Here is a 25,600-nt window from a genome sequence, read left to right on the forward strand (position 1 = left end):
AGTTCAATTAAAGACACGGTATCTTCAATAAAAATATCTAAAATTTAAAATTAAGGAACAAATTAAAACTATTCCTATATCATAAAGACAACATTTAAATTATTTTAAAGATATAAGGACCAAACTTATGTTTAATTTTGTTTTAAATAGAAATGAATGAAATTCAAGAAAGATGGTTAAAAATGAAGAAGGTGAAGGTGGTCTCTCTCCATCCATTTCATTTATTGGAGTGTGCCAGCAATAACCACTGCCTATTGGGGTCCTTAGCTTTGCATTATTCTCATTGTAATCATTGTTCATACAAATTTTGGTTTTTCAAACAGATAAAATTAACTTCTACACTTCTAAAAAAATTTAAAAAATGAAAAATGGAAAATGAAATTAATTTGTACAATAAAAACATAAATTATAAAAGAAAAAAAATTTTATTTTCAACTTAAACCTTTTGATTGTGCCAATTTCGACTCTATATTTTTAATTTAAATTAGATCATAAACTTAAATAAGCATCATAACTTTTACTTTCGACGAAGTTTTCATTAATTTGCCACTAATTTTAATCGAAAACATGGAAAATCTTCACAAATACATCCATTTCAATAAAACAAAATTTGCACAAAAAACAAATTAGTTTTACCAATACATATATTAACTATTGAATAACTTTGCCAAATTCATACATTAAAAAAAAAAAAAAATTCTAATACCTATTTTCTCTCCAGTTTTATCAATTTTATACTGTACATATGTTTTTTTGGAGACATATTGCACATATGTTGAATATATATATATATAAAATATTTTTCTAAACAATCTACTAGAGAGTTAAAGTTTATTTATTTATTTTTTTAAAGAAAAAATTTGATCTTTTATCATATTAATGTAAATTGGGATGCAATTTGATAAAATAGTTTAAAGTTAAAATTGATAGATAAAGTTTAGGGAAAATATCAATTTATATCCCTGAACTTTTGGGGTTGTATCAATTTAAACCCTAAACTAATAATTATATCAATTTAAATCTCAAACTTTCATAAATGTATCGATTTAAATCCCAAACTAATAATTGTATTAATTTTAACTCTAAACTTTCATGAGTTTATCAATTTAAACCTTAAAGTTTCACAAGTGTATCAATTAAACCTTCCATTATGTTTTATTTAGATGTACTAAAGAAAGTTTAAGGTTTAAATTGATATACTTATAAAAGTTCATGTTTTAAATTGATACAATTATTAGTTTGGGATCTAAATTGTACTACCTAAAGTTCAGAATTTAAATTAATACAACTATTAGTTTAAATTTTAAATTGATACAACCTCCAAAATTCAAGAATATAAATTAAAATTTGTTCTAAAGTTTAAAACTCAGACAATTTTTTCTTTTAAAAATTAATTATATCTGAAGGGTTATAATAATTATAATCTCTGAAAAATAATGATGTGACTTTTGTCTTAATTATAAAATTTGATTTGAAAGCTTAGTGTCTTTTGATTTAAGAGTTTGAGTCTCAATCAATTTCTTGGGTAGCTTCAACAACATTTTATTTGTTCATCATTAATGGGATCTTCTAATTCTTAGAATATTAGATAATTTACCCTTCAAAAAATTCCCTCTTTCTATGTTTTTAAAATTTATTTAACATAATTCCGACTTAATTTGAGATTGATATAGTTCTTAAAATAATTTATAGTAAAAGTACTTTTAAAATTAGATACTATTATAATAATAATAATAATAATAATAATAGTAATAAAAATAAAATATTTGGATATTTTTAAAATTTTATCTATGTTTTTACTGTTGTACTTAACTGTCTAATCACAAGTTATTGTGTGGAAAAAAAAATCTCAACAACTATGTTTAATAGATTCCAAAAAATATATATTTTCAAGGTTGTTTCCAAATATAGGAAAATAAACTAAAATATTTACAAATATAACAAAATTTCACAATCGCAATAAATGTGTCATCATGACACGATAGACACAGATAGTAATCTATCATAAATAAACAGTGATATTTTGCTATTATTTGTAAATATTTTCAACAATTTTATCATTCAAAATAATTTTCTTTTTTTAAATTAATTTATAATAAGTTTCACAAAACACTAAAAATAAGTTATAATTTTAATTTGAATAAAATAAAATCCCAAATGCTGTTAAAATACAAGTAACTTGTCCAAAAAGGGACATCATCTTCAAAAGTTCTTACTTTTGAAATTCCTACCTAACCTTGATTTTGCTTCCTTGTTTAGGAATTAATCTCAATTTTAGTAACATATAATTTTATTTTATATAATAATAATAATAATAGAAAGAAGAAGGAGATTAAAATATCATTTGATCGAGTTTATTTAATTTTAATTTAAAATGTCTAATCTTAAATATAGACTCTCAAAAATAATTTTATCGAAATTGACTAAATAATAACAATAATTTTCATACTATAAAATATAGTATATGAATATATTTTTAGAATTATAGTGAGAGTAGTAATAAATAACAAAAGTTTTTTTTTTTTCAAATATCAACCATAAACAAAATAAAATTTAAGATTTTTAGAAAATACGGAAACTAAAATTAGAAATTTATAAGTAGATGAATTAAAATTAAAAAAAAAGAAGTATATTAACCATAAGTGGTATTTTGACCAAATAATAATAATTATAAAAGAAGTTATTAGTTTTGAAATCATTAGGTGACAATAGTAAAGGGGTTGATTTCATTTGTTTTTCTGAAAGAAAAGAATGTAAGTTCATGAAATGTCTTTCTCATGTTTCTAATATGGAGTTTCTTTTGTTCATGTGTCTCAATCTTGAAAAGATTTTGATTGCACATGATTATACTTATATTTCAACCCAAATTTTCAAATTTTAATAAATTAAAACTACAAAAAATTTCTCTCTCTAAATAATTATTATTAGCTACAATGTCAAATGTCCCAAAACTCACAAAGGTTTTATTATTATTATTTTTTAAATATTATATATGTTGGTTCTATATTGTTCCATGTTCTTTATACTTTCATTTTTTTATTATTTCCTATACTTTTAAAAATTTCATTTAAGAATGGACCATTTTTGTTCTTGTTTGAAAAACTCCAATACAAATTTTATACGCAACAAAATCCCTTTCATACAAATCCATCATATGATTTTTATATATATATATATATATATATATATATATATATATATATAATATTGAACAACATGTGACGTTGGGACTATAATCTCTAACCTTTTGATAAAAAAAGATGTATCTAAAATTCAGTTGAGTCATGCTCGAGTTGATAAAAGAAATGGTATTGAAAATATCTAACTATGAACTAAAATATTAAGGACCGTTTGGATTGACTTGAGAAAAAAATTATTTTTCCAAAAAACACATTTTTTTTTAAAAAAAGAACTATTTAAGATACATTTCAAAAACTATTATGAATGGTTATTCAACACTTCATTTTTTTTCTCCAAAATGACTTATTTTCTAAACTAAACACTTGAAAATGTATTCCAAACCCTCTAAATGTATTAGATAAACTCGACAATAAATGTTTGATTTGCTCATTATTAATTGTAATGGTGAGTTAAAAATTCAATTACGAGAGTGCAACTATAACAATAATATGACAAAAAAAAAGTTTTAAACGTGTTCAAGTTTTCAAACCTATTCCACAATGCTACATCTATAAAATAAGATTGATCAATCAAAGGTGAGTATAAGTTATAATTAAAGCGAGTTGTGCATAAAAGAACACCATTGTCTTAAATAATGCCACATTAGTTGATTAAATTTTCATTCGGTTGTTGAACCTTTCAAACACAAGTAAGTTTCCTTTGTGTTCTTTGTTTCACTGTCTCTTGTACTCGTTTGAACGGTGACTATATGTTTTTTTCTCAAATCTCGAAAAATTATTATAAATAGAAGAAATAGCACTAGAATTACGTATTTTTGTTAATTACACAAAAAATTATGTCTAAAAAAATTACACCAAGAACATTGATAGATCAATTGATAATAAATGAGATTTTTGGCTCTAAAACAATCTCTCTTTACAATTAATGGTCAAGCACATATGGAAAGAAATGAGATTGATGTAAGAAGAAAAGTTAGATTCAATTAAACCAAAAATCTCTTTCAAATTTAAAATTAAGAATAAATTCCAAATTACTTATGCAAGAAAATTGCAAAACTTCAAAACAAAAAATCAAAACAATATGATTAAAAGAAGATGAATAAAGGAAAGTTAAAAGATTTGATGAAAATATGAGTAATTAAATTCCTTTCCAATAAAAGAAAAAAGAAAACAAAACAATAAGATTAAATTGATCATCATTTTCAAAATAAATGTTAAAGTGAACGTCGAAAAGTAGGCATTTTAAAATCAATTAAGGACTAGTTGAAAAACCATTTTGTTTTTGGTAATTTTTAGTTTCTAAAAATCATGCCAATTTTCTCTTTATGGTTTACATCTTTCTTAGATAATATAATTGAATTCTTAGTCAAATTCTAAAAATAAAAATAACCTTTTAGAAACTAATTTGTTTTAATTTTCAAAATTCTGCTTTATTTTTTAAAATATTGATAAAAAGTAGACAACAAATCAAAAAATTTAGAGATGAGAGGAGATTTAATTTAAAATAATAATAATAAGAAGAAGAATAAGAAAACTAAATGATTACCAAATGAGACGTCTTTGAACTTTTATCTTCGTATGCGATATATGTCCCTATACTTCAAATAAAATTTAATAATCCTAAAACTTTTAATTTTGTGTATGTGATAGATCCTTATACAATAAGCATAACATAAAAATAATAAATTCATTAGATACAAACTTCATTTTCTATGTCTGAATGGAACATTAAATTTTCAATTTATAGGATATAAATTTAAGAGATGTTGAATAAATCATTACTTAATATATATAAAATTGAAAGTTTAGAAGTTTATCATATAAATAAATGAAAACTTTGAAACTTGTCACACATATTAGAGTTAAAAGAACTTATAAGATACAGATTGAAAATTGAGAGATCTTTTAGACACTTTCTAAAGTTCAAGAACTCAAAAAGTCTAGAGTTTTGGATTTAGTACAAAATAATCTTAAACTTTAGGTTAAGTTTAAGTTATGCCCTTAATTTTCAAAAGTTTTTTTTTTCTTTTTTTCTTTTTAATAAATAAGATGGAAATTATAAAATAATTATTATATAAAAATTGGAAGAGCCTACAATATAATCATTTACAACATCAATCACGTAAACAATATAATTGATGAGTTAAAATTAACTACACAAATAATTTTAACTAAATATTTCGAGATAAAATAAAAGTAAAACAACTATAATTAATCTTCTATGTAATTGTAAGTAATATCATATATCTCTTCAAAGTTTTATACATCCACTTCCATTTCTATCCTTTATTTTAATATAAAAAAGAAAAAAAAACTTTTGGAACATTAACATTCAATAATATTATTTCAATAAAAATTCTTGAGAGGAAAAATAATACTTTTCGATGTTTAGAAATATTAAACTTTTATGAGGCGAGCAATCGAACTTCAGGTCTTAAAGTTAGTAACACTATTAGTTGACGTATACCAACATAATTGAAATTTATACAAAACTTTCAAAAACATTTCGAATAATTTTAAACGAATGTCAAAGTAAACATAATTCAACCACCATTTGCTCTAAATCAGAGGATGAATTTCTATCCGAAAATGGGCGTACTAAAAAAATGTTAAAAAAGAAAACTTGTTTTGTGTTCACATACCTTTCTCTTTCTGTTTTCATCTCTCACTCTGCAACAAAATTTGGACAGTTGTGGTGTCATTATCCACTCATCCTCGTAATATAAATCGCCTTTTCTGAAGAGTTAAATACAAGAATCCAAAGAACAACAGTCTGATATTCACAAATTTCTTTAATTTCCACAAAATAAAAATAAAATAATAATAATAAAACCAAGCATTTGGATGTTTTAATGTGCTGCATATTCTCTTCATTGTTTCTCTCTCTTTTGTTTATTCCCATATAAATTTCCCCTGTTTTTTTTCTCTGAACCCTAATTTTTTCTTTTTCTTTGTTTCCATTTTTTTTTTTTTTTTTTAATAAAAAAACGTCAGTTGGAAGAAGCAATGTCAACATAGCTGGCTGGTGGGGATCGCAAACCCCACAATGCCACTGCTTCGAATCTCCTTTTTTTTTTTTTTTTTTTTCTTCTTCTCTCTCCTCTGTTTTTTTTTTTTTTTTTTTATGTTCTTGTTTAATTATAAAAATTCTTATGAAAGAGGGCAAGCTGGAAAATGGGTAATGATTTGAGTGATTTGATTATTCTTCTCTTTTGCTTTTTAATTTTATGGTTCTTTCTTGGGGTTTCTGGGGTTGAATTTGTTTGCTGTTTTTGAAGCTCTGTAATTTGAACACAGCCAAGATGCTCTGTACAGGACACAGCAAAATGAACCCACCTATTCCTTTCAACTTGCAGTACCAGACAACAATATTTTGCTGCTTTACAGCCCACACATTTACACACATATATATATCAAATTTTAATTCCTTGAGTTTAATTTCATTTCCCCTTTTTGTTTCTCTCTCTCTCTCTCTCTCTCTCTCTCTCTCTCTATACGTTAACACTTTTTCTTTTTTGGTTGTTATTGATCATTGATGGTTTTTCTTCCTTCAATTTGAGTTTTGGCCACATGGGTTTTGTTCCTTTTATTGTTTCGTGAAAAGGGTAGGAGGGTTTTCGATCTTCTTTTTTCATTGGTGTTGAATTTTTTGAATTGGGGTTTTGGGGTTTTGAGTTTGAGTCTAGTTGAGTAAATTCAATTCCGTCTCTCTCTCTCTCTCTGTCTAGCTACATTATTACTCTTTTGTTGTTATTGATATTAAACCCCTTTCTTACTTCAATTCGAGTTTTCTCCACATGGGTTTTGTTAATCTGATTGTTTTGTTAAAAGGGTAAGCGGGTTTTTAATCTGATTTTGTTTTTTGGTGGTGTTGAATCATTTTGAATCGAGTTTCTTTGTGGGTTTGTGGGTTTTATATTGATTTTTCTTTTGAGGGTTCAGATGGTTTTGAAATTGGGTTGGTTTGGTGGAGGGGAATACGAAGCAATAAAACTCTGAGAAGTTGTTGTCGGCGCGAGGTCACTTTCTGTCGGCATTGTCTGTATCCAATGATGCATTTCGTATTAATTTAACCAAAAAGTACTCTCCCACTGTTTCTTTCTGCTGCTGTTTAGCCGATTTCGTCTTCTTCTTCTTCTTTATACGGTTTCAGCTTCAGCATTTGCAGGAAGTGATGATCGGATTCCATTTTTGTGATTTTTGAGTTCTTTGATTATAATAATAATACACCCCATTTTTGTTAAGAAGATTCTTCATTTGTTTTTGGAATGTGGATTGAGTTTCATCTGCTTTACTCATCTACTGGAAGGAGAAGAGTTCTGCAATTGTTGATTGTCAAATGACTCCACGCCTTCAAAAGATCTGCATCATCCTCCATACTTTCTTCACGATTTCAGGTTTGAAGTTCATGATGATGTGTATTTGTCTTCAATTTGTTCTTCCTCTTCTTACTGAATTTAGATGATCATTAGATAGAAATTTAGAAAGAAAAAGATGAAGATCTATAGATTGAACTTCATTATTGTAGTTGACTGTAAGAATTGATATCATATCAAACACTTTAGGGTAGGTGCCACGCACTGAGAGTTGGTTTGTGATATGAAAATTTGTGTATGAAGGGATGGAATTCTCAATTGTTTAACTTGTTTTATAAATTGTTTTGGAGAAGAAGTAATACCAAACACATTGTTTTTGAGTAACATGGAAATGAAAACGAATCACGAACCAATTTGGGCCTTTTAACTCGTGGCTGATTGTTCAATATTGGTCCCATGATTGTACCTAATATGAGTGTTGTAATTTTGTTTTCAGATTCAATGTATAATAGTGTGTATAGTAGTTGTTATACTGTAAAAAAGCATCAACGGTGAAGGGAAGAACCCACATGAGATGTCAAAGGTCCTTGCAGCAATATTAGGAGGTTCTGCAGGAGCCGTGGCATTGGTGGGATTGATTATCATACTTTTAAGATTCTTAGCACGCTCGAGAAACGCTGCAAGAACTTCCGAGACTGGCTCTTCTGATCCTTCTGTTCAAGGTATTGTTTTCATCATCGTTGCCAGAGTTATAGATTAGCTTGCGTATTTTGTTTTTCAGAAGGATGATCATCAACTGGTTGTGGTTTCAATTACTTGTAGTGGGAAGGCATGTTGGGATTGAATTGACTCTACGAGATGCTAGGCGTTTTGAGATGGCGGAGTTGGCATTAGCCACCAATGATTTCAGCGACAAGAACTTGATTGGAGAAGGGAAATTTGGGGAGGTCTATAAGGGTATGCTTCATGATGGAATGTTTGTCGCTATCAAAAAGCGGCATGGAGCACCTAGTCAGGATTTTGTAGATGAGGTAATATTCATATATTGTCTTGATGAAATTGGTTCTGTAGCAAGTCTACAAAATTGATATATATTCTATATGAACACGCATAATTGAGCATAAATGGGAGCGTTAGATGATTACATGAATCCTCACAAATACCTTAACCATTCAGCGTGCTTTCAAACAATTGTTGAAGTTCTCGAGTCAACAAATTCAAACTCTACTTGCATTTGTATAGCTAACAATGTAATGATTGTATAATGTATGCTAGTTTCTCACTGAAAGTCTACTGTGTGTTATGCCATTATTTTGGACCATCACCTGTTAGAATTTTCGAGTAAGTAGGTACAATCTATTAAGCTGAGCAGATCCGTTATTTCAAATGAGGTCGTTAAAGTCTCAGCTTAACTTGACATATGGATTGCATACCACTTCACCTGTATTTTCTTTTGAAATTTTCATGTATTGATTGATGCTAAACCATGAGTTTTACTTGATATCACCACATATCCTCTTCAGTTGCTCATTCTGCCTTACAAGTCAATAATCAACTTTGTTTCGGGTTGTTGGAAAGGAAAACTACCTGCATCTATGTTCAATTCATGTTTTAATCTAATTTACTTCATTTACTATCAGGTGCACTACCTCTCGTCTATTCAGCATCGAAATCTCGTAACTCTTTTGGGCTACTGCCAGGAAAACAATCTCCAGTTTCTCATCTTCGATTATATACCCAACGGAAGTGTTTCTAGCCACATATATGGTAATGGTCCGTCCTTCTGGCTTGCGAGATTACGGTTTCCTTATATGTACAAGCACTATTTCTCAAAAGTCACTCCAAACTTACTCTAAAGAGCATGGGTATTTGCAGGCACCGAGCAGCGATCGGCTGAGAGGCTAGAGTTCAAGATCAGACTCTCAATAGCTCTGGGGGCAGCTAAAGGTGAACCTCTGCCAACAGTGAGCATTTATTTGCATCTCTTGTAGATTGACTAACCATCAAATATATCAATGGTGAAACCAAGTTCTTACCCATGAATGCTTTCAAGAAACTCGTCCCTCGGTTAAGTGACCCAATTATCATATGTAGGTCTTTCACATCTTCACTCCATGAGCCCTCGTTTGATACACAGAAACTTCAAGACATCCAATGTTCTTGTTGACGAGAATTTTATAGCTAAAGTGGCAGATGCTGGACTTCATAATGTCATGCGAAGATTTGACATTTCAGAATCATCGTCTCGAGCAATGGCAGATGAGATATTCCTTGCACCTGAGTACTGATTCTAAAACTTTCTACAATTGCCATCAACACTGCATGCTATTGGTATTCATCATCTTCCATCTCCTTTTGTAGGGTAAAAGAGTTTCGACAATTTTCTGAGAAAAGTGACGTATATAGTTTCGGCGTATTCCTTTTGGAGTTGGTAAGCGGTCAAAAAGCCACCGATGCACCTGTTTCCGATCCAAATTATAGTCTGGTTGACTGGGTAAGTAGTTTTTCCTACCCAAATGCTCATAGTCAATCATATTGAGAAATCTCCTGGAACAAATTGGGATAGATATGTTCGTATGTATAATGTAATTTCTTGAGTCTAGTTTGTTTATACTCCGAAGTCCTAACGTTTCAGAATTGAAACTATATTTGCAACTAGCTGATCTTGTCTTGCTCTACATTATCTCAATATCGTCATACCTCATTATTGGTATTGTTTTAGGACATGGTTTACTTTTCTTGATACGACTCCCATCTCGGAAAAGCAATATTACTTCACATAGGGCTAGTATCTGGCATTTGAGATGCACATGGGACATTCTTGTTCTAGCTTACCATTTTTCTGAATGTTCATTTATCGGATTCTGAAACCTTGTTCCATTCTTTACCTATTTGAAAGATACAAAACAATCAGAAAAAGAGTGATATTGCTAGCATTACGGATCCGAGAATGGGGAAGAGTTTCACCGAGGAAGGTGTGGCTGAACTGATGCATTTGATTCTTCAATGTGTCGGATATTCGAGCGAGAGGCGCCCGGTGATGAGCTATGTGGTGACAGAGCTTGAAAGGATACTGGAGAAAGAGATGAACTTGACAACAGTCATGGGAGAAGGAAGCCCAACGGTTACTCTTGGGAGTCAGTTGTTCAAAACCACAAAGTAAAAAAGAAAGCAAAGGCTTGGTTGTTAGCCAAAGGTGTGGTATATGTGTAATAAGATTCTTTTTGGTTTTTTATTTTTTTATTTTTAATTTTTAAATATTCAATTCACTTCCCCCCCCCCCCCCCCCCCCCCCCCCCCCCCCCCCCCTCCACATCAGCTGTTGTAAGTGTATAAAAAAAAAAAAGAAACAGCTGAATCATTCTTTTTATCAATATTTTTTTCTTTTATGTGTATGAAAAGTAAATGTTATGAATGATTGTTTGATTGTTCATATGAAAGTTAAGTGGTGAGATTGGTGTGGCATTTTTTCTTTTTCTTTCTTCTTCTTCTTTCTTTCTTTCTTTTTTTTTTTTAGTCTAGTAAACCAAAAATAATTAATTAGTTGCTGGCATAATATATTTTCTTGAAAATAAAGCATATCTTAAGAACTCCCCCCAGTCTAGCATGTTAGATAGTCAATGGCTTCAAATTATCATTGACATTCTTTAAACAAAGTGTAATTTTAGTGTTCTTCAATTTCATCATATAACTTACTAAACACGGGTTTCTTAGTCCTTTTATTTAATATTTTAATATTTTATTTTTTTTGAGAAGTATACTATTTTATAGATTGTTTTTGGTATTGAATTTTAGTTTTGAGCTCTTCCTTTCGAGTTTAGTGAGAGCTTTTCAAACCTTTTACAATTAATATGGTGGGTTAATGTCAATAATATTTAATATTGTACCAAAAAGTATTAGAGAAATTCGTTTAAATGGTAAAATGATCAACTTATTTACAAATATAATAAATTATATGCATACAATTAGGAAGGAAAAAAAGAGACTTTTGGGATGTAAACTCCTAATTCATCATCACTAAAACTTATATAGATTGCTATTTCAACTTTGAGGATTAAGCTAGACATGAAAATCGAAACTTTAAGATAGATAACAAGTTTTTTTTGACAAAAACGAAATATTTTAATATCAAATAACAATGTCAATAACATATAATTATAAAATAATATTATATAAATAGACCAAATCAACATAATTTGCAAATCTTAGGAATAATATAAAAAAATACTTAAAGTAAAAAACTTGTGGTTAGAAAATGTGTGTTGGCAATATTTGTTTAAGTTTGGTTGCTATCACTTAGATTGTTACTGCATTCTTTATATTTGATAAATGTTTGTTTCTGGAAATGCTAATCCTGTAAAATTTCTCGTGTGGAAAAATCTGTCTGTAATATTTTTATGGATCTCTTGCCTTCCATATGTGCGACTATTTTTGGATCTAAGATTACTCTTCTGTGTGTCCAATGTGCATATTAAAAGGATCTTTGTCTGTTATTTTGGGTTGGTCATTTTTACGAAGAATATTGAGTGCCATTGTCTTGTGAAGTATTTTGTCACAAGTGTTGTGTTGATCTTTGAAGAGGTCGAAGGTTGTATTGTTGCAAGTTTGGAGACTTACTTCAAGTTATATTACTTTTCATCAGTAGTCTATTTTAGAAGGGATTCTCAAGCTTAGGGGGAGCCTAAGCTATTCAAATGAACTGGTCTCATTTGAAAGGGAAAGATAAAATTCAAGTGAGAGGGAATCTCACGGCTTAAGGAGAACTTAAGTCTTTGATAGAGAGTCTCAAACTTAAGGGGAACCTAAGTAATTCTATACTTATATTAATACTTAGTGGGAGCTTAAGTCACCAAGAGAGTGAGTCTCACATCTAGGGAGAGTCTAGGTGGACGGTTGAGTGTTTAAGCTCTACGGGGTCATTGTAATTATGTTGTAGTTATAGATAGTACTACATTGTAATTGCTTGTCATTTATATTAGTGAAGTTCTCTTTCTTGGGCATACTGCCCCCATATATAGGCGGTGTTCACGAACAGGATTACCAACCTCTGGTGTTCTTTTTACTAGTTGTTTATCATTGCTTAAATATTTTGTGGAATGTTATAACATTATTTGTAACAAGATTTAACGTGCAATAGGTATCCCTATCTTAATTTTAATTGATATCAGAGCGGGTCATCATTATCTCTAGTGTTGCAATCCTGTTGGTTTCCTATGGAAGGAATAAAAGAAGGAGGATCTACCACGTGCCCACCTATGTTGGATGCAACTAATTACTCCTATCGAAAGGCAAGAATGACAACCTTTTTGAAGTCTATTGACAATGAATCCTAAAAATCTATATTGTTGGTTGGTCTCACCCTCAAGTCACAAATGCAAAGGGTGAGAAAGTGCTTAAACCGAAAGTTGAATGGACTGAAGTTGAGGATGAAGCCTCTCTTGGAAACTCTCGAGCTTTTAATGCCATGTTAAATGGTGTTGATAAAAATATCCTTCGCCTGATCAATATGTGTGTGTCTACCAAAGAAACTTGGAATATTCTTGTTGTCGCACACGAAGAACCTCGAATGTTAAGATGCCAAGACTTCAACTATTAGCCATAAATTCGAAGACCTTAAAGCGAATAAAGATGAAACTATTGTTGAGCTCAATGCGAGATTACTTGACATAATAAATGAATATTTTTCTCTTGGAGAGAAGATCTCTGAAGAAAAGCTAGTGAGAAAAATCCTCATATCTCTGCTCAAGAAATTTCATATGAAAGTCACTACTTTCAAAGAAGCTTAAGATATCTCGTCCATGAAAGTAGATGATCTCTTTAAATTGCTACTTACATTTGAAATGTATTTGAATTACAAGTCTAAAAAGAAGAACAAAGGAATTGCACTGCAATCCTCAATTGAAGATCAATTGTCTGAACATGTGAAAGATTCCAAAGATAATCTTGTTGAAGCGATCTCCTTGCTGTCCAAGCAGTTCACTCATGTGTTGAAGCGATTTGAAAAGAGACCAAGTATCTTTTCTTTGAGGAATTGTAAAACAGGTGGTAATTCTGGGTCTAATGTTAAACAATCTCAGTGTTAAAAGAAGGATGTAGATAATGTTGGGGTTGATACCTTAAATCTCGTGGGTCTTGTAGTTGTAATTGTATTGTACAAACAATTTATTTATCTAATAAAAATAAAGAGGTATCTTATTTATCATTTAGTTATATTTATCCATAAAAACCAATAAACTAAGGTCTAGAGTTATTTTCTAAAACTTAAACATGTTTGTAGAGACATATATGCGAATCATGATTAAGTGATAACCTAAACAGTCTGTAGTAGATAGATAAAGCTGGGTACCTTATCCTGGTGATACTACAAATACGACTTGCTTTGTAGTTGTTACAGTTGTTGTAAAGTGCTACAAATGATGTGATCTTAATCATTCATGTGTGTCTATGTGAGTAGGGGTGTTCTATGCAAAAAGTTTGTATGACCTGACCACGAAATGTATAGTCTCTCTATATAACACCGTTGATAGATGAGACTTACATTTCATCAGGATGACCATAGGTGACTTGATCTGAATCTTGAGTAAGTTGTGAACTCTTGCCTATGAAGGCGATCCTTTGATTTGTATGGGTGAGAGTGGTCGGTTTTGCCGACTCAATATGCCTACCATTTTGGGGATTAGTTTGATTAGGGAGTTGGGAACACAATTACACAAGAAGAAGTTCACTCATTCTCTATAATTAGAGACTTTAGATAAATTGCTCTCTTAAGAGCTAATTCCGGGGCTTGAACAATGTGACATCACACCCTCTCCTGGCCCGAGAGGGGTTTGGTCATAGTTAGACTATGACTTATTGTTCACTAGAGGGATCATTGGTACTTAAGGAATTAGATGTAACTAGATGGGCAAAACAGTAATTTTAGCCCAACTGAGTTACGAGCAATTTATGAAGGGTCAGTACATCGTTGATTGGTTATATCCAATTGACATAGAAATATATTTGTAGTGCGAAAAGTGTAGCTGTCAGTCTTTAGTGGAGTGATCGACAATTAATAGAAGTTGATAAATTTAATCAAAGAGTTTGATTAATTAATCGAGTACCATTGGAGCTTCAAACTATAGGATTAATTAATCGAGTACCATTGGAGCTTCAAACTATAGGTTTATAAGGTCCTCTCGTTAGCTCAATTGGGATAACATGAGAATCAGATTAATTCAGATTAACCTGAATTGTTCAAATTAATAAAAGGAATTATTTAAATAAAATTGTATGAGATATAATTTGAAAGAGAAAAAAAAGCGACCTTAATATGAATTTGATACATATTAAATATTTGAAAGAATTTGTTATACACACACATATATAATATTAAATTAATATATATATATATATATATATACATTAAATAAAAATTAGTTTTATTTAATTACATGTATGTTTTTTAATTACATAAAATAGGTTGTTAATTAAAGTATATATTAATTAAATGAAAATAAGTTTTATTTAATTATATGTATTTTTAATTACATAAACCTTTCATTTTCTTCAAATAATTTATAAACCTTTCATTTTATTCAATAAATTCTCTCATTATTATGTGGAAGATGAAAAGAAAGGTTCTTTCATCTTCCACTTTTACTATTATAAATACTCCAAAATGTGTTGGAGTTGTAAGGGGTTGAAAATATTGAAGTTGTTGAAGTTTTGGAAAAGTGTTTTTCTCTCCAAACAAAATTATTCCCTCTCTAAATTATTCAAAGAAGCTCGCAAATTCTCTATGGTTCTCTACCCCAAGAATATCGAGGTCTCTACGTGGTGGCGTCTGTTGGTTTTGAACACTTGTTGCTGTGTTTTTTTTTATTGTTCATGTTCGAAGTTTTTGGAGAGGGAATCGTGAAGAGACTAGTTTTTAAGGGTATGTTTTTCGAATCTTTTCTTCTTCTTTTTTTATATGTATGTATATATATATATTCTTAATTGATCATGTCTATTTTTCTTTCATCACATATATTCTTTGCGCATTATGCAAAATTTGAAGGAACTCTTAAACAAAAGAACCATTAAGCGGAAGCAGATCGTTCCAAATCCCATTATGAAAGAACAAGAATATTTACAATCAGATAACAACAGTTATGCATCATCGAGTAAATTACAACATGCTTTTAAGTTAAATACAAAAGGATCGAGTAAGACAAACTTTGAAGAACTTTTCTTCTAGTATACCATCGATCAATCAGCCTAGTGTCTAAGCAAACTCGATCAAGCACGAACCCAACGAACAAACCCAGCCAACTCGAACCGGTAGATCCTCGAACATAATCGAGTAAAACTCGATCCTCAACCCTCGAACAAGAAACTCGACACCACCACTCGGTTACCTTGGTATTCTCAGTGTGAGAATCCAGGAGGTGTGGGCTCTGTATGGGTTTGGTAGAGGGAAGAAGGAACTGGATGATCGAGTAAGTAGGAGAAGGGAGAAGTCTATCGTTTAGACTGGGTACTCAATCGTTTAGTAGCGAGTATAGGTTACTTGTTCCTTGATCATTTTCTCTCTTAAAGCTATTGCATAGCTTTTTCTCTTTACCCGATACGAATGCGTTGTCTTCTGAAAAAATGAAAACGATTTTCATTTTATCCATAAGTTATTAAAACTGATTATAACTTTCCACTTATTCAGTTATTAGGAGATAAAACCAAAAATCAATTATCTTATAATTGATTTAATTATAAATAAATATGATAACTAATTTATCATATTATATTATAACCTATAGTTTTAATATCATATCATATGCAACATATAAACTATAGTTCTCCTTTATTGCATTTAATATAAATCATATTTATATTAATTCCTCCAATTAATGTATCTAATACATCAAATCAATTATATCATATGTAATTGAATCAATTTAATTATATCATATATAATCAAATTCTCTCTTGTTAATTTGAATACCTCAAATTAACCCAAAAATTGATTCTCAACATGAATCCATTGAGCTACCAAAGAGACCTTATGAACCTATAGCTTGAAGCTCCAATGGTACGTGAATAACTGACTAAACTCTTTAATCACGATATCCACCATCCGTTAACTGTCGGGCACTCCACTAAAGACCGATAGCTGCACTCTTCGCACTATAAATATATTTTTATGTCTATTGGATATAACCAATCAACAGTACGATGGTCTTTCACAAATCGTTCGTAAGTACAGTTGGGCCAATTTACCATTTTGCCCCTGTTGTTATATTTAACTCCTTAAGTACCACTGATTCCTCTAATGAATAATACATCATAATCCTATTATGAGTGAACTCTTCTCGGGCTAAGAGAAGGTGTGACGCTATATTGTTCAAGCCCTAGAATCAGTCCTTAAGGGAGCAATTTATCTACTTACCCCTACTTCGGGGAAAGAGTGAATTCCGTCTTGTGTAGCTGAGTTCCCAGCTCCCCAATCAGACGAATCCCCAAAGTAGTAGGTTTGAGTCGGCGATCTGGCCACTCGCACCTATGCAAATCAAAGGACTGCCCTCATAGGCAGGAGTTCCTAACTCACTCAGGATTAAGGTCATGTTACCTATGGTTATCCTAGTGAAATGAAAGTCTCTGTCATGAACGACGTTATATAATGAGACCAAATATTTCGTGGTCCGGTCTTATACAAACTCCTTTGTATAGGATACTCCCGCTCACATGTCTCCACATGAATGATCAGGATCAGATCATTTGTAGCACTTTACAACACTTGTAACATCTACAAAGCTGGCCGTATCTGTAGTGTCACCAGGGTAAGGTTTCCCTCATTTATCCATATACTACAAACCATTTAGATTATCACTTAAAGCACGATCCACTTGTATGTCTCCACATACGTGCTTAAGTTACAACGATAATCAGGGATCTTAGTTTATTGGTTTGTGGTTAATGCAACTAAAATATCTCATATTTCATAGACTGAAGTGAATAAAATATCTCATATTATAAATCACAATACATTTGTTCATACAAATATTTACAAACTACAAGACCCTACGAGATTTAGGGCATCGACCCCAACAAAATTAAAATTAGGACGCAATCTTTTTTCGCAATGGATACTCGTGTATCCTTTCAGTTGGTATCAGATCGTGCGTTTTTGTCCTAGTTTTAATTTCAAATGTATACAGAATAATGGTGGAATTATTAATTCTGCATAATTTTATGTTGAATGAGTTATGCTCATTTAGATGTTTTCGAGATTGGTTTTAGCTTTTTACTATTCGTTAAAGATTCAATATGTAAAGGGCCCGTTGTTTTGAGCAATTTTTTATAAGCTATCGAGTCTGTATTTGATGTCCATGTCGATCGTGATCAAGTTATGGCTTCGATTTGGTGGAAAATGGAGCAAGAATGGAGTATTACGGATGAACGGGTAAATGAGCTGCGCGGAGCCTCGCGACGTTGCGAACAACGTTACAACGTTACATAGTTTGACTGTTTGGCTTCTGATGGTTCAGATTCCAACTATTTTTCTTCATTATTAATTATAATAATTTATTAAATTAATATTTCATTAAAAGTTTAGGAAACCAATCCCGATCTAAATTGAAACTTTTATTACAAAACCAATCAGAAAAAGAGCGATGTTGACATTCCTTTTCAAGTTTAGTGAGAACTTTTGAATATTCTACAATTAATTTGTTGGGTTATATGTAAAAAATATTTAATACGGTACCAAAAGAATGCTTTGATGTCAAATTATATCCATATTCTAACGAATTTGATTCGGTTTAAACTTTTGAGGATTAGGTTAGACATGAAGTTTTTCGACCCAAAAGATACATTTTAATACCAAGTAACAATGTCAATATCATATAATTATAAAATAATAGTTATTCAAAACAAATCAACATAATTTCCAAGTCTTAGGACTACCGTGAAAGAGTAATAACTTGCAAATGTATCGATTTAAATAAACGAAAGTATAGAATGATGATCAAAATCATCTAGGTCTAAAGAATAACTTAGATTTATTTGCTTATTTTTTCCTAAATTTCATAATATGGTTTTGACATTTTTTTTTGAAGAAACACTAGAATTCTTAATCAAATTCTAAAAATAAGAATAAAATTTTTAAAATTATTTTATTTATTTTTCAAAATTATCAAGAATTTTGAAATAATAAAACAAAGAAATTTATAGAAAAAAACCAGACACCAACAAAATAGGCCCTTAGGTTGGGAGATCAAACTTTGAAAGGGATCATAAATTGACCAATTTTGGCCAAATGATTTTTTTTATTTGTTATTTTTGGATAACTGATCATTTACTAAATTTAGAGAGATTTTTAAAATATCTTTTATGAAATAAATTATAAAAATGGGAGAAATTGGTAAAGAATAAAGATTCTAATGCTTATTGCCAAATCGATAAATGTTGTAGGGTTGAATTTGGCAGAATATTTACTTGAGTCATTTGAAGTCGAGATACAATTTTTTCGAACATTATAGAAAATATAGAAATGGGTTGACGCAACATTTTTGTCTTCAGATATTTGTAATAGATAGAACAATAAAGAAAAAAAAACAAAAAAGTATAGTACCTTTTTAAAATATTTACAAGTATGGGATTGCCTAACTCATGTGACTTAACACCAACAAGCTAATCATCAAATTTGATTATTGTATCAAAATTTTTATACACTGTGATATTATGCTATCAATTAAAACTTTTATGCACAATCAAACAATCTCGAGGAGTCATTTCATCTCAAATACTACATTACATAAGACATTAATAGCAACAGAAAGATATTAGCTATCAATGATATCCTTTATGGCTATCAAGTTAGAAGGACGTCTTTTTTGACTAATTGGTAAAATTCCAAATGAATTCACCAAATAGATTCCTTCCGATGATGATTGCATTTTGGTTTTTAAATTTTGGAAAATATTAAATTTTGTCAAAAGAAGTAAGATGTAGAAAATATATAAAATCTCTATATTAATCTGCTAGAGAATTCACCAATCTCGGTGTTAATCTATTCGAGATTAATATATATATATATATATATATATATTTTGGGAAATTTAATATTTCTAAAAAATTGAACAAATAAAATGCAATCACTTAAAAGAATAATTTGGATAATTGGTAAATTGATTTGAAAATTAGAAATTTGGCTAAAGATTTGGATAATGGGAAAATTGATTTAGAAGTTAGAAATTGGGCTAAAGATTTGAAAAATTACGTAATATTTTGATATAATACTTATTGTTGAATGGGAAATTTCGGCGAATCACAAGTTGCCACATCATCAATGAAAACCCGAGCCTATTGAAAAAGTTATAAGTTGGATTGGGCCGAGTAATTAAAGTCGCTCGGGCCCAAACCAATTCAAACCATTGTGAAATTTTGGGCTAAACTAAAGATTAAGTTCAAGTCCAGTATTTCGGCCCAACAACAAATGGGCCCACACTCAACTTTAGCCCAAACCCAATTTTGATCCAGTAAATTAATTAGGCCCAAGCCCATGTAAGACCTATGAGAAACCTCTATAAATAGAGGCATTATCTCTCTATTTGGGAAGAGGTTGGAAGAATTGAAGGCAAAAGCTCTCTGAAGCAAGGATCTGAAGAACATAACTCCTCCAAAGATTTGAAGATCAGAAGTCACTAAAGCTCTAAAGATCAGAAGACATATCAAAGTTTTGAAGATCAGATGATATCAAAGCTCTGAAGATCATAATACATATTAAAGCTTTGAAGATTTAAGCTCCCAAGATCAAAGACTCGAGCTCTCAAATGCTGAAGACCGAAGCTTCTTAAGCTTTGAAGATTGAAGTTCTCAAATTCAGAAGAACAACTATTTGAAGCTCAACAAACTGACTATATCTTCAGGGCCAAGCCTAAGTCCACTTGTGAACTCTATAAATAGAGAAGCTCTCCCCATCTGGAGAGGTTAGGAATTCTACATTCTAGAGAGCATAGAGAGAATTCTCCCAACAACTAGAGGATTCCCTGACTCCTAAAACTGACCACACCTAAAGACTGAAGTCCTTCGGAGATTTAGGCATTCTTCAAAGACTTCAACTCCAAGATCATCACGCGTTTCGCTTCTTCAAATCAAGCGTACACATTCGATTGGGAGAGAATAAGAGAATCAAGTACTAGAGATCGAACCACATCACGTTAAATCAACATCAACATCAACTCAAGTTCAACTTCACGAAACAAGTTTCTTCGGAAGCCTCGCAAACACTAATCCTCCAAGAAGATCATCAAGCCCAAAGAACGATCGTCCAAGAAGATCAACAAGCTCAAAGGCTGATATCTAAGAAGATCATCAAGCCCAAAGGCCGATATCTAAGAAGATCAAGGCCGGTATCCAAGATCAACAAGCCCAAATGCCGATTGTTCAAGAAGATCAACAAGCCCAAAGGCCGATCATTCAAGAAGATCAATAAGCTCAGAGGCCGAACGTTTAAGAAGATCAACAAGCCCAAAGACCGATCGTTTAAGAAGATCAACAAGCCCAAAGACCGATCGTTCAAAAAGATCAACAAGCCCAAAGATTGATATCAACTTAAAGATTATAATTTATTTTGAAAGCGTCAAAATATTATATATTACAGATTGAACTCACTTTCCACAAAATTAATACAAATAAAAGTTTAAGTCCACGAAATAATATTCTGTGCGAACATTTACGAATCTGGAGAAAATTTGAAAATATATAAGATTTGGGAAGATTAGAGATATTTGAAAAAATTAGTAGAATCTCGGTGTAATCTAGTCGAGATGACCCAAAACAATTAATAAGTTAGATTTATTTTATTTTATTTTTATTTTTTATCTAAATGTATGTGGTCGCCCAAGATAGACTGAAAAATTATTTAAATGAGTTTTAAAAAGTGGTGCTAGTTTTGTAAGATAAAAACTTCCATATGTTATTTATGGTAATTTTCCTTTTTTTTAATATCTTTCCTACTTTTTTTCATATTTTAAGTGGAGTGCCCTATATAGAATGTAACACTTTGCGTAATAAAATTAGCCTAATTTTGGTATAAATTATGCCGTTAAATTTCTTTCAATCTATAAATTTTAAATTTTTTGGGACTTCTCAGGTACTATTTCTAATTCAAAAAATTAGAATTTTATGTTTAGCATCTTAACTTAGCCAAATCATCCTCTTCTGGTGACGACAGTAGCTACTCATGAGCAAGCAGTTAGTCCCTTCGGCATACCATTCTTGTCTTCATCTACGTGCTTCTTCATCTACCATGCGAACTTGAAGTTCTAGCGACAATGACGCTTCCCTCCTTCGACAACTACGACCATAACAAAGACGACCACCTTGAATGCGAATCAGATGTTGTGACCACGAGCTCTGACCAACACCCACGACGTTCGCACCCCCCGACAACTTTGTAGCAGCATCCTCGTCTTGCTTATGAAGGTGAGGGGATATCAGACTTAGGGAGAGTCTAAGTATGTTGTATTAAAAGGATCTCATACAAAGCTTGGATAAGATTTATTGTAGAAGTGATGTGAGCTCAATTTTAGTAGGAGTCTAAGTTGAAATTGAAGAGTAATTAAGTTGTTTGTAAGTCACTGAAGAGGGAGTCCATCAGATAAATATTTCTTTGTAATTGCATCAATAATATCCATTAGATGAGTTGGTATCAACAGATTGTAACAACATTTAGGGGATGTTTGCACACAGTGTTGAGTTGGTGATTAATATAGTGGAAGTTAGATTATCTATAGAGTTAGATTGTTTGTGTATGAGGTGCAAAGTTGAGTTGAAATGTTCGTTTTTGGGTGCTAAGTTGAATTGAGTTGAGTCAGAAAATCTATATTTGGGATACATGAATTAAGTTGAGTTGAGATATCTAGTGCAGTTTTTCTAAACGAAATTGATTTTGTCTTGAGTTTATACACATATTTTCCTAAAGTTTTTAACACTAAAAAATGCTTTATTTTTTTTTCCTAATCTTAAAACACAACAAATTTCTACGATATAAACATACTAAACACAAATTTTAAATTCACTTTATTTTAGTGAAGTCTATGCAATAGGAAGCCGTGGACTTGTATATGTTGTGTTTGAATTTTGATTAAGAGATAGGAGTTTATGTAGGTTTATAATTGATTTGTGAGGCTAATTTGTAAAATTAACCATCTTATCCTAGCTAAATAGGTTTTAATTAGAAGTCCTTATTTGTAAAAATGCATCATAATGATTTTTAGGCCTGACGTGATTACTAATTTGAACGTGGATTAGGCTTCTTTGGTTAGACATATTTAAACATTTACTAGAATCTTTTGGAAACATATGCAGTTTTGTATTGCTTTTTTCATAATACTAGTGTATTAATGCTTGCTCCAAATTTTTCTCACAAAAAATTTATATTACATTATCCAATGCTTATGAACCCTTTAGATTTTTTTGTTGGATCTCTTGCTAATGGTATGCCATTTTCTTTTGTCTTGTTTTTGCTTCATTTCATTGATATGATTCTATTAAAAATATGGGTTTAACTATATGTTTGGTTGTTTTTATCTTGTAATTGTATGTAATTACTCTATATTTTAAAATGGTTCTTTAGATTTTATAGAACTCATTTTCATTCCTCATCTTCTACACAATCCTTAGATTTATGTATGATGTGATATTAGAGAAGTGAAAGGTTTATCTGACCATTTTTGCGAGTTCATTTTCTTTAGTTTATTCTCTTTGTTTTTCCCTATTTGATAGTCAGCTCTAATTTATTGAAAGGTTGATTCAATGAAGTCTATCATTTTCGTTTTGATGAATACTTCATTCTGTCTAAAATTTGACTCGTAAGACCTTCTTAATTGTTTCACAACTGTTTATCCTTAAATTGGTATTAACTTTTTTTTCCAAGTGTAAAATAATTTCAATTAGTGCAAGTTTCTGACAGAAAAATTTATGTCTAACAAAATCTTCTTTATGCAACAAGATAGGTTACAGACCATTTTTAATACAACTTTGGGCTTCAGATTCATTGGAAAATAAGTAGTTTGTAGGATAGCTTTACTGTAATAACTTATAATAAATAAGCTTTCTTTAACTTGAATATACTCGATGAGATGGGGAACTGCATAAATGAATTGGAGCAGAGCATCAACAAAACCTAAAGGTCGAGATGGGTTTGTTGGGGGCTCTTTGTCGCCACTGCCTCCTTCAAAAGTCAAATGCAGATGAAGTAAAGAAAGAAGAAAGTTCTGCACACATGCAAAAGTTTTAAGTTTAAAAAGATCAGGAGACAATTCATATGCAAACGACTAGTCTCACTTTACCTGTTCATATGCAGAAGTCTCCCAAGATAGATAGTTTCTTATATATCAAATAGATTTGACATGTTTCTTTTTCCTTTTAATATATTGATTCAATTTCATTTTCATGACATGTAGAGACTGTTTGGGACACTAAGATGATATAGGATGTGGAAAGTTCTAATGTCTGTATTTAGATGTGCAGAGTTGTTATGTCTGAGTTCATATGTCTGTGCAGAGTTGTTATGTGAGTATTATCTGGTTCAGTTTTTGTACTCTATAATAATTTGCCTGTATGAACACTATTTTTTTAAAAAATCTTATAATCAAATTATTGTATTCATCCTATTTGGAATAAGACATTGATTACATTTTTTTTAATTCTTTCCAATCTCAATATATGGTATACAGTTCAATTTTATATTAAAATAATTAAAAATAGTTACATTGATAATTTATATTAAAATAATTAAAAATGATTATATTAAATATTGAAATTTATTAAGTCTAAGTAATATATTTATATTTATTAATTATTAAGTTATATTTTTATTGTTCAATCTTCCAAAAATAAAAAACTCACACTTTTGCAAGGTAACTTAGGTAACTTCAATATTAAGAAGCATGTAAACATTAAAAATAAATAAAGACAATGCAAATACTCATAAAAAAATTTTTAAAAATTAATAACACCAAAAAGTGTCAAACAATCTGTGTAATATATCAATTGTATAAGTAGCACACCAAAATTAATAAAAAAAAAATGCAACTGAAATGGAATATATGGGAATACAAAAAAAAAAAAGTAATACACCAACCTCAAACTAATTGAATAGTCCGTATTAGTTTGGGCTGCATAACAAAACAATAAAAAGAAGTTATAACAAATCTAGAAATACTTATAAGGTAGGAAGAGAACTAGTTTGAATAGAGAAGTACCTATGTTACTTCTATGAAGTACGATATGGATTGAGTCCACGGGTTGCCGGATCAAAGCACAAGGAGACATCCTACTACCCACCAAACAACCAAAAGTTCGAAACTTAATAATATGAAAATAACAGAACTAAACATTTGAAAGTAGAAAAGGAGAAACCGAAGTTAAACAACTCACTGGATTGACAAAATAAATCTTAGATAGTGAGGCTCTCAGCAAATAGAGAAGGACTTATATAGGAAAAGTGAAGGGACAAGGGTGATTGTTGAACATTAATAACAACCCAACATATATTAAAAAATAAAGTGTGACCAGGTTTACATCATGAATGAACTCAAATCCAATTAATAAATTGGTTGAGTCATTAATAAAGTGGTTGAATGGATAGTGGAAATACACAAGTGGAATAAAATCAGCAAACAATCAGAACAATCATTACTAAAGTTGGTGGATAGTTTAATAAATGAGGTAACTAATAATGCATAATATTGAAAACGTGCAAAATACGCGAGTATGATCGCGTATGATCGAGTATATTCAAACATAATCAAGTATGAACGATCGAGTATGATCAACCATAATCGAGTATGATCGAGAATGTTCAAGCATAATTGAGTATGATCGAGTGTAATTGAGAGAAACGGTGACATATGATATACGGAAAAATGACGATGAGATACGAAATATATTTCGAAAATGGGCCCATAAATAATTAAAATTGGTGAGATAGGATAATGAACTTCCAAATATTGAGATTATTAGACCCCCAAACAGCCCGTAATGACAGGGCTGTTGTGTGGATATGAGTAAGCGCCAAGGTGGCTACGAGATGTGCAAGTCAAGTATCAGTTAGGGGTCGCAGCTTGGAAAAGGAAATCGTGACGACTACCGCCGACGGGGTAATTGCAAATCGCGCCCTCC

General features: G+C 30.6%; 1 protein-coding gene across 1 annotated transcript; it reads left to right on the forward strand.

Moving 5' to 3' along the window:
* Nucleotides 1-5,892: 5,892 nt before the first annotated feature.
* Nucleotides 5,893-10,921, forward strand: LOC120068418 (Protein kinase superfamily protein). Its single transcript, XM_039020178.2, has 8 exons — nucleotides 5,893-7,537; nucleotides 7,953-8,178; nucleotides 8,279-8,487; nucleotides 9,097-9,223; nucleotides 9,332-9,403; nucleotides 9,551-9,737; nucleotides 9,818-9,950; nucleotides 10,356-10,921. The coding sequence occupies exons 2-8, from the start codon at nucleotides 8,031-8,033 to the stop codon at nucleotides 10,617-10,619; spliced, it is 1,140 nt and encodes a 379-aa protein (XP_038876106.2). The 5' UTR covers nucleotides 5,893-7,537; nucleotides 7,953-8,030; the 3' UTR covers nucleotides 10,620-10,921.
* The last annotated feature ends 14,679 nt before the right edge of the window (nucleotides 10,922-25,600 follow it).

This window comes from Benincasa hispida, chromosome 12 (assembly GCF_027475165.1).
Source record: "Benincasa hispida cultivar pf3 chromosome 12, pf3_genome.v1.1, whole genome shotgun sequence".
Lineage (NCBI taxonomy): Eukaryota > Viridiplantae > Streptophyta > Magnoliopsida > Cucurbitales > Cucurbitaceae > Benincasa > Benincasa hispida.

Bases quoted from the DNA above. Each gene is read 5' to 3' on its own strand.
- LOC120068418 (XM_039020178.2), top strand. From the start codon at position 8,031: ATGTCAAAGGTCCTTGCAGCAATATTAGGAGGTTCTGCAGGAGCCGTG. The intron at 9,224-9,331 runs GTAATGGTCCGT...GGGTATTTGCAG, and splicing joins TGTTTCTAGCCACATATATG to GCACCGAGCAGCGATCGGCT. The intron at 9,738-9,817 runs GTACTGATTCTA...CTCCTTTTGTAG, and splicing joins GAGATATTCCTTGCACCTGA to GGTAAAAGAGTTTCGACAAT.